At 36.4% G+C, this 13,042-nt stretch overlaps 1 protein-coding gene across 4 annotated transcripts in view; it reads right to left on the bottom strand.

The window, feature by feature from the left end:
• Nucleotides 1-13,042, bottom strand: part of GPCPD1 (glycerophosphocholine phosphodiesterase 1) — a 75,713-nt gene that overhangs the window by 39,729 nt on the left and 22,942 nt on the right. For all 4 annotated transcript variants that reach the window (XM_043544082.1, XM_037896181.2, XM_037896184.2 and 1 more), the window contains exons 4-7: nucleotides 12,735-12,819; nucleotides 5,756-5,831; nucleotides 3,668-3,709; nucleotides 1,804-1,927 (exon numbers count right to left, since the gene is read on the bottom strand). In XM_043544082.1, coding sequence (XP_043400017.1) covers nucleotides 1,804-1,927; nucleotides 3,668-3,709; nucleotides 5,756-5,831; nucleotides 12,735-12,819 — 327 coding nt within the window. The remainder of the gene's footprint in view (nucleotides 1-1,803; nucleotides 1,928-3,667; nucleotides 3,710-5,755; nucleotides 5,832-12,734; nucleotides 12,820-13,042) is intronic.

Below are 13,042 nucleotides of genomic sequence, written 5' to 3'. Positions count from 1 at the left end.
AAGCCAGCAAGGAGGTCCTTGAAGTAACCAGCAAAAGGGCAGTGCACGGATTCTCAGGAAGACTAGGACCAGGTTTCAAGAATTACCTTATCTCTCTTGCATGCCCTGCCAATGGTGTGCCCCAGGAAACACCGTCAGGTGTTACAGTACTGGGACAGAGCAAGGGCATATTAGGTGCAATGGTTCTAAGTAACGCAGTTACCTCTCCAGCCTCATGACAAGGTTGAGCACCGGAAGGGGGGGGTGGGAGGGAGAGCTACCATCTTAGCCAGGCGTTCATTATGACAGGGCTCTCAGATTATGGCCCATGATCTGCAGAGCACTTGCTGGTGGTATGTGAAAAGCTAGCTGGTCACATGGTGTCGGCTCAGTATCTGACTTACAGCAGCTAAATCACACTGATTAAAAATATACACATTAATATTTTCCAACAAGTATAACCCAATCCTCTAACCAACTGCAAATTGGAAGGCAGGCGGTCAGCATGATTGAGACTGGGAGGAAAAAAATCACAGCAGATATGCTATTTTAAAAGCTGGAGAATCTCTGCACTATCAAAAGCTGTATAAAATATTTGACAGCTAACCGCACTTAACACGATCAGACTTGAGCACTGCATGTATATAACTGAAGAGATAAGTCACATCTAATCACATAGTTTATACTTTCTTTTTCTAGGGCTAAGGAAAATTAAGACAAAGGGATATGTGTGTACCTACTATGAAATGCAGTCTGTTTACTTCCTGGTATATGATGCTATACCACCTGCTACAGTAAAAGCTGTTTTATCCAGCATTTTGGGGGAATGGGGAGTGCTGGTAAGTGAAAAATGCCGGTTAACTAAGAGGGAAGGAGTTTGGGTGCAGGGCTGGGGTGCAGGAGTGGGTGCAGGCGGGGGCTTGGGGCACCTCCACCTAGGAGTCGCCGGGACATGTCACTGCTTGTGGGGAGCCACCTGTGGTGAGTGCCCCCCTCCCCCCCGGATCCAGCACCCTGCACCCACCCCCACGCCAACCGGATTATAAACTGGAATTTCACTGAAGATCAGAAATGCTGGTTTATAGAGCTTTCCAGCTGGTGAAGTGCTGGATAAAACAGCTTTTACTGTATATGGATATTTTTTGTAGTTTGAGAAAAGGGACCTATTAAAATAACTTATCATAAAAATATAAAGACTGAAAATGGGCTAAATTGAAGTAGTTCTTTCATCTAAATGTACTGCTTCATTTTTTCATAAAGAGAACTCAATATTAAATATTTAATGAAGAATCTCAAGAAATATAGCTCTGAACAAAATCAGGACTACAGTAAAATTAACTGAAGTAAAGGATTGTAACAGCTATTAATTTTTTCACATTCATCTAAAACATCATAATGGAACATTAAAAAATACCAAATTAATTATTTGTTTCATTGGACAGCACATGTAAGGATATATAAATATCTCATGTATGACAGTATCCCCACCCCCACAAGTAGCTGTAAAATAGACTTAGGATCATTATAGAAATGGGATGCTAACGTACATTGTGGCCTCTTAACATAATTGTTCAAAGAAGAAAAAAGTTAGCAATGGGAGAAGCCTGAGGAAAGGAGCACCACTGATTTAATGTTATCAGCAGATGTTCGGCAAAGCTTGTGAATATCTGGGAAGGGCACAGTAATACATATTGGTAAGTATTATTTATAGCTTTAGTTGTAAAACTATGTTAACTGAGGTATGCAAGGCATGCGAGCACACTACAGTATTTAACTTGTGATGGAACTTAACATTACAAAAATTGCAACTTATGATGATCTTACCTAAACCTAGATTTTTTAAATTTCTTCTTGGATATTGAGACAGGTGGTTTTTCAGAATAATGTAGACGTAATCTTATTTCAGTCTGACAGGACAGCCACCCAGAATCCAGAGTTTGAACACCGTCTGGCAAAGTAAACATGATGAAAAGTAGTAACAGTTATATACAGCCCAAGAGCTTTTCAAAAAAGAAACATACATCAATATAAATTAAAAATAGAATATTGGTATAACTTTGAAATAATGTGATTTCACATAACTAGTTTCTTTAGCACAGTCTACCATACCTGTAACCAATGTTCCCTCCAATTTTTTCCACCCATGTGCAGAATAAATTTTGTTATGTGCACCGCAGTAACGTGCGGATGTGTGCCAGCAATAGAAACAGAAAACCTAGATATTATATTTTTAAAAAGTTACCAATAGGGATAATTACTCCAGCCAGGACTGGTTAGGCATTTTAGAACTCACTACTCAATTAATTAAATTTAAGTGTAAGAGAGGAAAAAAAAAATTATAAAATGCATAGACCAGTCAAAAAACTAAAAACACACTTTGAAAAAATAAAATTACTGAGAATATACGTGTATTGCAGGAAGTACCAAGACTTAACAACAACACCACCACCACGTGAAAGAGAGTGTGTGCTGGCAAGAGGTAGAGAAGAATCCTCAGCTTCTCAGAATGAGGAAAGTAGTGCTACAAGTGGGGCTGCCAGGAGGGGGCACAAGGTACCAGCTACCAGATGATCAGAAATTGCTTCTGCAGCTTTGAAGCTGCTGAGAAGCAATAGATTAGTGCGGCTGTGAAAAGAAGTGACAACTCTGAAGACAGGAGTAAGAGAGGTAGTTTGGGGGGGAAGCATAAAGCAAAGACAGGAGAAAACAGAAGTTAAGAATTTAGTGGAAGGGACAGAATTGATGTGCAATGTGTGACAGTAGTGTCAAACTTGGATAATTTTGTAGGTGTTAGAGGGCTGAGCAATGAGTGAATGGTGGCGTGGCTGTGAGGTGTGTGAAAACACAGTTGTAAAGTGAGGGAGAACTTGGTATGAAGCATGCAAGTGTGGGCACATACATATGAGAGCAATTGGGGAGGTAGTGTATTGATGGCTCTTGGACTGATTTATTTAGGCAGACTGTCCATGTTTATTCTAAGGCTGGACTAAGAATTTTGCCTAGACTGGAAAGTTTTGAAATTTTACCAAAATGGGCTTAACAGGTATGTTCAATTTAACATTACAAATTGACAGTTAACAGAGCAGTAGAGAGCAGTGCAGGATCCATCCTTTAACATAGAGATGGTGAGCATACAGTAAACATGGGCCACTGAAAAATGCCACGAACCCACGATGCACTGTGAGCCACTCTGCCAACCTACAAATGCTAGCAGCAAAAGGTGGTGAGTAGGACTGTGGGACAGCTACCCACAGTGCACTACTCTCACGGTCTATGCTAGAGCCCCAACTGTGGACACACACTGGTGACAGAGAGAGTGTATTATAGTGCTTTTTGATAGTCAACATAACTTTTGTCAACATAACTCTGTAGTGTAGACAACACCTAAAAGATATTACCAAACCTAACAGCTGACACACAGCAGCGAGAATCTGGGGAGGATGAAGATCATGGCCAAAACATAATGCCACAGCATCCTGCAGTCAGTAGAATATCTCCCTGGCACATGGCTGGTGCTCTTCCCCCTGAAAAGGGCATCACCAGTCGGAAGCAGGCCCTCAGGCATTGGCAAATGTTTTGTTTAAGCCAACACCTAGAATTTCAAAATATTTTTAATCGCTAACACCTGACTTCCTAAAATTCATACATGCTGGTAAGGATTTTAAAGTAATTAATACACCTTACTTACTATGGATTCCAAACTGTCCATCATCAACAGAGATGTCATTTTCTGTAATTGAAGGGAGGGGAAACGGAAGGAAACTAGTTAGCATTCTTACCTTAGAGTCAAATGTCAAAATTAAACTACTGTATTTAAAATTTAGAAGGAAAAAAGTAGACAAAGAATAAGCATATTTATTGCAAAATTCTATTAAATGCATTCTACAAGTTTGGTTCTCTTGCAGATTACACTATATTGCTAGTATTCTGTTTCACTAGCGTTCAAGATCCGTTTAGTATTATATATGTTGACAGTGTTTAAGAAATGTTTCTTGAAAGCATACAAGCTTTTTGCTACGAAAAGCTTCTAAATCAAGTTAGTCACAATTAAAATGCTTATTCTGTGCATCTGACAGACCCGTTTCCCTGGAACAAGATATTCAAAGTGTTTCTTCACTTTTACCCTACTCAGAAAGGTTATAAAACAGGAAGCTCAGGAAGTATGCAAACTCACCAGCATAACCATAACCATTCAGAGCCATTAAAAAAAAAAAACACTAAAGAAATAATCACTTTGTTTCTCAAAATCTGAGAACCAAATTTGACTTAGTAATATTTTGCCAATAATGTCATTAGCCTTTTGTAAAAAACACCACAATTCTGCCCTCAATCTTTAATAGTAATTAAAGAACGTTTTGTGGTGTAATGACAAGTTTTCTATCTGCATTAATAGACTGACATTTTTGTGACAAAAGAGATGTTTTATTTTTTCAATGAACTTGCAAAGAGTGATTTCTGACAGCAAAAGTTTTCACACAGCTCTAGATCTCCAATATCCAGGTTTTACTAGATCAAGAAAGTTCTTTTTCTTTTTAAAAAAAGACTTTATAAACAAACAGAGCTGCTATATTAAATAGATAGATCCCTGGGAAGTTCATTTAACGTATTAAAAATAAGTAAGTTCTTATCTCATTACATTTATTAGTACTTTAGCTTTCCTAGGAAATATATTATACATTTTAAATAATCACCCCAGAATTCACAGGACCAGTGTATTTTTTTCCAATGACTACTGGGTGAAAAAGAATAAAGTTTAATATTACTTAAAAATTCAAAACTGTTCAGAGTAAGGTAAACAAATGTATTAGAAAAAAAGTTCAACAGAGAGTGGAATATAGACCAGAATATTAACTGCTGACCAATATACAGAAAAAACAATTTTCTGCAGGAAAAGAAATCCTTAACTGCTCTAATTCACAAAAAAAAACTAACTAGTAAGCAACAGTAATCCCTTCTGATACACATGATTAATCCTAACAGATATTTAAACAGAAGATTCTAACTAAAGGGTACACTCTCTCCAGGAACCAGACGGTATTTAATATATGTAGAATGAACTAATTCAGGTTTAGAAAACACTGGCCTTCTGATATACTAGACAAAAAATATATGTAGAAGAGTGCCATCCTGTGATCTGAACTACACTCAATGGATGACTTCAATCACTTTTTAAAAAGAAAGTTTGGATTTCAGAAAACTAAGGAACTTAATCAAGTTCGTATCATATGTCCCTACAACAAAAGGGGGATTTCTGGTATTTACCAGTTAGAAAAAAACTCCATCACCTTGAATTATGTTGCTATTGTTGTTAGTAATATCTATTTAAGATGCCCACTCACTGGGATTAAAGATTAAAGTCCTCTTTAAATTTACTACTGGAACTTCATATGAACAAGGACAAGGGTAAATTCATATCCTCCCCTTCTTCACACTTCTTTTAAAAATGTAACTATGGATCCTCAGTCTCAAAGAGTGACAAACATCAAAAAGTTATGCTAACTCCAATTTAAATAGAAATAGGCAAAAGACAATATTTAGGAAACCACTTCAAATCTATTGCTTTTTAAAGCAGTTGCTCATGGGAGTTTAAGATTTGATAATTTTAAGGTTTTGAGAATGAGGTCCATGATGTATAAAGAAATTTTATTTACCTGCAACACATTACTAAATTTAAATATTTGAAAGCTATAAATTGTTGTCAATCCCACTAAACCAATGTGCAGCATATTAGTAATCTTATGCATATGCCTCAAACAGATGCAATTGATGCCCATACCTAAAGGGGTTATTGATCGTGGTTGTAGATGAGTCTCCCACTTGTGAACTATGACTTGGCAGGGACCATCGATAGTCTGTAATTTAAAAGTTAAATGTCTGCAATAATCTCTTATGTCATATCTGATATTCTACCCACAATGCCACTTTGGGTGCTTGTGATCTTAATTTATATGCTAAAGAATAAGAAAAGATGCTAAAGAATAAGCCCTGGTCTACACTGGGGGGGGAGGGGGGGGGTTGATCTAAGTTACACAACTTCAGCTACGTGAATAACGTAGCTGAAGTAGATGTACTTAGATCAATTTACCATGGTGTCTTCACCGTGGTGAGTCGACTGCTGCCGCTCCCCCGTCAACTCCGCCTGCGCCTCTCATGGAGCTGGAGTACAGGAGTCGACGGGAGAGCGCTCGGGGGTCGATTTATTGCGTCTAGACTAGACGTGATAAATCAATCCCTGGTGGATCAATCGCTGCCCGCCAATCCGGTGGTTAGTGTAGACATACCCTCAGAAAAGAAAAGGCTTGCTTCTTACTTCTGAGACTGCTGATGATGCGATTTGATGAGTCAGGTCACACTATGACAAACTGACAAATTCAGACTGGGAGCAGAGAAGTTGGATGGAATTATTAAATCCTCAGAATTTATAGCTACTGTACTTTATTGGAAAGTTACGCTTTCCAACAAGAAAACAATTCTCACTGAACTCAGGTTTTTGTTTTAATTTGTGGTACTTCAATAGTTATTCAGATAATTAATACTAATATTAATACTTAAATTTATTCCTTCAGGTAGGCTTCTAACCCATCCAACACAAGTTTTTTAAAAATATCTATTTTATTTGGTGAGGAACTCAGACTGACACAAAAGTGTTTTGGCTGTGGCAGATGTCCTGCTCTTCTGCATTACCTCAAATAGAACATCCGAGTTTGGTTCACTACCACAAAAGGAATATAAAAAATTTACACAGCTTAAAAGGCATAGCAAAAGCATAAAGAAAGCGTTCACAATGCTCAAAAGGGAGGCACATCATTTTAGGTGAACCATATATCCATGTTAAATATTTTACATATATAGACTATTCCTGGGCAAAGGAGAATGTATTCATAGAAGAATCCACAGAAGAGGGATGAAGATGCCAGGGCAGAAGATTAAGAAATCCCACTACAAAAATATGCTTCTAACTTTATACACAACAAGCTATCAGTGAAGTCCTTTGTGGTTAGTTTTGGTTGGACCAAGATTAAATTTGTGGGTCCCCCCAAACTTTGGCAATTGTAGGGGGCAATATTTGGTTTTAGTGAATCTGGTAGAAAGCCAGTTAGATATTGAGAACAATGATAGTTTCTCTGTTGCGAGGATCAACAGAACTTTAAAAATGCTTTCTAAGTTAGAGCTTATAGTGAATCATTTGGCTGGCTGCAGAAGCAGGAACTGAGACTTTGTTGGGCCCAAATCTCTGGATAATCTGTACTGAATGGGACTTAATGACTAAAGTTATTTTTCTGCCCTTTTTTTTCCTTAAATTATCTACTTCCCCTATCAATACATGGTTACCATTTTCTACAGGAAGTGCTGTTAGCTATCTCCGGGGTTCACCATCCTGGTATTTTTGGCTAAGAAGCCACTCTAGATTTCATCAAGCCTACACTGTCCTTTCTCTTACAAAGCATCATAAGCTCCAACACCAGTTTCGTCTCAGCAGAGTTAAAAAAAGACGAAAACATTAATTTTGTTTCGGATTAACAGAAACAACTTAATTTGCTGATAAAAATGAAAAATTCAGACAAACTTAAAATCCAATAGTAATAATCAAAATATCTGAACATTGTGAATGTTTATGGCTCAGTATCAATTTTTTAGCACCAGCTAGGACTTCCTGATATTATGTAAAGGATATGCAATCTATTAAGGTTTTTGCATTAGGTGACCCCAAAAGCCAAAAGATTTAAAAGTATTCAGTAAATTTAGGCTTGATCTCTGTATCACTGCTAAAAAGAAATGCCAAGGTTCCATTTAGCTCAAAGCTGCATATACCCCACCCAAAGCCACTTCATGCAAAATACATACCTAAAGTTATTTAGCACTTGATGCTTTAAAAAGGTAGAATACATCTAGTTATAACACAGTATTACGTTATTAATCTCTCTTTCGGTAATGTTATGCTAATTAACAGCACACACAGAGAGAGAGATCACAATTGCAAGGATAATAGAGGGAAAGGGAAAACAGAATTGTCTAAAATATGAGTAAGTTGAAAAGAATGTGAAGTCAAGTTTCTTCCCTGTTTTCTTATAACAGACCCACACGCTTTTGGCTGACACACACACTCTGGATTCCCACAGTGAAAACTATGTCTGCCAGCAGGGAGGCAGGTGCCCACAGCTGCTCCCATCAAGTAGCCCAGTGACCTCTCCAAAAGCTAACAAACAATGATAGCAGGGTATGAACAAAGGAAGTCAGTCTCACCAATGGAACTCACCAATGGAATCTGTGCAAGTGTAATGCCAGGTGCCTAAATGGGCATTTCACATGCACACCATAAGTCCAAGATTCTCAAAATGGAACCTATGTGCCATATAAAAGCTGGGTAAGAGCACAAGGCAGCTGAATGCCTTAGAAGACTAAAGCATGACTTTTAACGTTGCACTTTTGACAACAAGGTCCATCTACCTAGGTTTTTATACCACTCTGATAGACCATATTTGAGCACATCAACCAGCACTGGCACAAAATCTGAAAGCTCAAAGGGTAGCTGACTTCACAAGGCACAAAGACTCTAGAACACACATTTAAGTTACCTAACATCGAAAGCTAGTTAGCCTAGTATTTTCTGTTGCCTGAAACATTTTCAAGTAGTAACGATTTAACACACAACTTACTGCTGTACCACAGTAAAGTGGAGAACCCCCTCATTGCTAGCAGTTAGGCAGAAACTAGAAGTTGCTAGCCTGCTACTGACTGACAGCCAAAGGATTTTGCTAGGGTACTCTGCTAGTAAACGCAGAGCGTGAACCCAAGATTCATCTTTGGAGTGTTTTTATTACTAGAAAATTTTAAGAAAATACAAAGCTCTGTTAAAATCCCCATGAATATATCAAACAGTATTCTGCCAATATTTAAAAAAGTGAATGAAGAGTGATGCCAAGTTTTCAAAGCTTTGCTACACCCACTGGTGGCTTAGTCACTGTATATTTCCTTGAAGGAAATTCCCTAAAATGTGCAAGCTTATTTACTGGAAGGAAAATATTAAATAAAGGCCAAGAGTTTATGTATTTTATTTATTCTGTATTCACCACAATGAGCTTTTAAAAACCATACTTAATAGTATAGTATATTTAATTTATGTATAATATACATGCATGACATGTTCCAAACAGGATTGTTATTTTTTTTCCCCCAACAGTTTTTTTTCCCCCCAGAAGCAACCTGCCCAAATAAGGAACTTCATAAAAATAGAACTTTGAAGCAAAGTAATCGCAATAAGTGAGTATATCTTTAAAAGACATATATACGTTTGAAACAAAAGCTCAGCTTGTACAAAATAGCAGAAATATCTAGTAATACTTTGCTTCTATAAGTGTATGTAACCACTTGTTCACAAAAATGCACAAGATACATAAAAGCTATTGCAAAAGGTATCTAGAATTCATTAAAAGCTTTTTTCCTTCTGCATGGATGTGCTGCCTTTCATTAATGCAGCCAAGACATGCCTTAACTGTACACAAATAATTCATATTCATGAATTTTCATTTATATTTATAAATAAGGGGGGAAGATGGTAGCAAATCTTAAAACAACCCAAGACAGTTACTATTTAGTATTAAATATTCATATTGGTTGTACACATAAATACTTAAATATAAACTGTCCTTTTAATTTGACACCATATTTTCAAGCGAAATAAAACCAGTCAGAGATACTACCCAAAATGACAATTTACAAGATTGAGGGAAAGGATTTTTCAACTTATTTCTTCTTGAATTTGAATACTGAGATTATTATGAGGGGAGATTAGAGGCTAGGACTTCTCATCTTGGAAAACAGGAGACTAAAGGGGGATGTGATTGAATATATAAAATCATGAGTGGTATGGAGAAAGTGAATAAGGAAAAGTTATTTACTTGTTCCCATAATATAAGAACTAAGGGCCACCAAATGAAGTTAGTGGGCAGCAGGTTTAAAACAAATAAAAGGAAGTTCTTCTTCACACAGCAAACAGTCAATCTGTGGAACTCCTTGCCTGAGGAGGCTGTGAAAGCTAGGACTATAACAGGGTTTAAAAGAGAACTAGATAAATTCATGGAGGTTGAGTCCATTAATGGCTATTAGCCAGGATGGGTAAGGAATGGTGTCCCTAACCTCTGTTTGTCAGAGGGTGGAGATGGACGGCAGGAGAGAGAGATCATTTGATCATTACCTGTTAGGTTCACTCTCTCTTGGACACCTGGCATTGGCCGCTGTCGGCACACAGGATACTGGGCTGGATTGACCTTTGGTCTGACCCAGTATGGCCATTCTTATGTTCTGATTATAAAGCATATTTTGCTGTGCTAAAATTTTCAGCTTCTCATTTGTATTAGTATTTTGTTTCTAGATAGGTGGAAGTGGTCAGTTTCCTCTATTAGCCCTTATGTCTGTGGCCTCTAGTTTAGCCAATATTCACATATATATCAATATGATGTTCTGTTTCAAGCATATGTGGCACCCTCAGTTCATGAAGAAATGTGAAACAGAACTACTAACCACTGTACATATTTAAACTGGGTTTGTCTTTAGCATTTTTTATTCTAATGCATGTTTATAAATTTACAAACTGAAACTTTATTATGGGACTACAAAAGTAGAAAATGACTTTTTCCAAAACATATTTCGAGATACTTAACCCCCTAATTTGTTTAGCAGATGAAGGATTAGCATACAGATATTTCAGTGATTATTCAGATAGATTAAAAGTTCAAGATATATGAAGTACCTTTCAGACCCTTACTAAATTTTGTGTTAGTGCAACTGTACAGATAATAAGTTTCAAATTTAGAAGTTAACCAAGAGTACTAAATAAAACAGCAGGAAATATATAATACAGTCCAGTGATTGAAAAGTATTTTGAATCTCAAATTATATTAAAAATATAGTTCTTAGTTATTAGATAATTAACATTTCATCTCCTTAGGTTCTCTGTATACTTGGTTCATTTGTGTTGTATTTTTTATTTTGTTCTTAAACTTGTCCACTCCACCCATGCAACTGATCTTTCCTATACCCATAAACAACTTAAGAACTAAAAAAGGGCCAACCCACTAGAAAAGCACTTCTAGACACAGAAACCAAATTTATTTTATTAAAAAATTAAGTCAGGTGTTTATAACAAGGTGCAATTTAAACTTTGTAGGTGGATAGTTATCTCACTATGGCTATTTATATGGGTTTTTATATACAGTAGCTATTTACTCTGCTATTCCATAAAATTCATACTTACCTTGGCAGCCTCTGCATCACACGGTACATAGAGCGTGCACGATACAGAGCACCTACTTAAAGAAACACACTCACCAATATATACTGTGAACTTTTGCAAATATTACAAGGGAAAAATGTGTTTTACTAGCAAAAAATTTCTTGCCAATTTTCTTTTAAGCTAAGTATGCTTTTTCCCCCAGTTTGTTACTGCTTACATTTTAAATATTGGGGTATCTGAACAACTATCCGACTTGTTAGGCCTTAAAACTGACCTACCTTGACAGGAGTCCCCGTTTATAAGTTTCTCACCTTGAAAAAAACCATCATTGTACCCTCCTCTTATGCCCCTAGAATATTTCACAAATATCCGTTTTAAGTCTCAGTTTAAGATTAGCTGATTTCACATGCTGGAACTGATAAAGTAACACTATCTTTTAGAGCATGTGTCAAATAAGTAATGTTACTGAGAATTTTAATAAATGTATTTTTCAAATATATTTTCAACTCAAGAAAGAATTTTTCCCCATCTCCAAAAAAAAATGAAAACCAAGACCAGTCAATTTTTAGACTTATTAGCCATGAAATAATTTAAAATATTTGAGCTATACAAAGAGGATGCACGATTCTGCAGCCCTTCCACGTATTTACTTACTAATGAAGTCACATATAATTGATAATGAATTGGGCCCTAGTGAAGAACTACAATATATTTGTAGACGTAATAGGTGCAAAAGACAGTTGGGTGGGTTTACTGGACCACTCTTCTTCAGTATGGTGGCTTCTAGGAAAATGCAGCTAAACAGTAGCTGTTCATTTTCCCCTACACGACTATATGATCAGATCATCTCCTTGGAGCTCTCCTATCCTTAATCCCAAGAAGAGCTTGGTATCCACAGATGATTATGCTGCCTTCTAACTCCTACTCACATGCATCTTCAGTATGAATCCACATAAAAACTGCAGGTGTATAACTCATGCAAATGCGTAATTAGGAACTGTAGAAAATATTGGAATGCTCTCTCTTTTTTGGCTTTTTTAAATGAAAGCAGTTAAGAGGCAGTTAAAATTTAATGTTTTATAAAAAATGTAAATATTAAAGACAGCCCAGTAAAGCAGAATTTTAGCATGTTTACTTAAATTACCAATAATTTTCTTCTGCTATTACACATTTACATTATTATGATGCAATACTCTTACCCTTTGTAATAAAGTTGCTGGCTTTTAATGATTACTTCTAGTGACAACAGATAAAGATGACCTGAACTTATGATGGATTTTGTATGTATTTAAGCTCTGCATGATCCTCACGCACTTTTATTGGAGGAACAAAAACCAGCAGTTGTGGGACAGGGTGGTAGGAATGATTAAAGTAACAAACTCCATTTAGTAACAGTAAGTTGTCGCAGACTAAGTTTGTGTCCATTATATTATTTTGCAGGAGTCATAAGACATACTCCTTATGAGTTAAAGTATTACAGTAAAAAAAAAACAAAAACACCAGCTTAAAAAGTTATACATACCTTGGGTCCTAAGAAGCACCCTTTAAAATATCGATACTGAACAGCAACTCCTCTAGTAAGTTCAACAGTAGTTTTCCATAACATACTGCGGAAAAATAGTTTTTTTAAAAGTATTTGGTTACATGAAGGTTTTCAAAAAATTTTATCGTTAGCCCAAAACTAAAAGTTGTATAGAAACAGGTAAGTATACAAATATGGTTTTGGAAAAATATGATTTAGGTACATTTCTTGCTACCTCTTAAAAAAAGCACCAGGGCTGTTTGTTTTCTTTCTTTAAAATAAGTTAGGAAAAGAAACATTCACAAATA

The sequence above is a fragment of the Chelonia mydas genome, chromosome 3, assembly GCF_015237465.2.
Source record: "Chelonia mydas isolate rCheMyd1 chromosome 3, rCheMyd1.pri.v2, whole genome shotgun sequence".
NCBI lineage: Eukaryota > Metazoa > Chordata > Testudines > Cheloniidae > Chelonia > Chelonia mydas.
The sequence above is the reverse complement of the archived record's forward strand: the minus strand, read 5'-3'. Positions and strand labels throughout refer to the sequence as shown.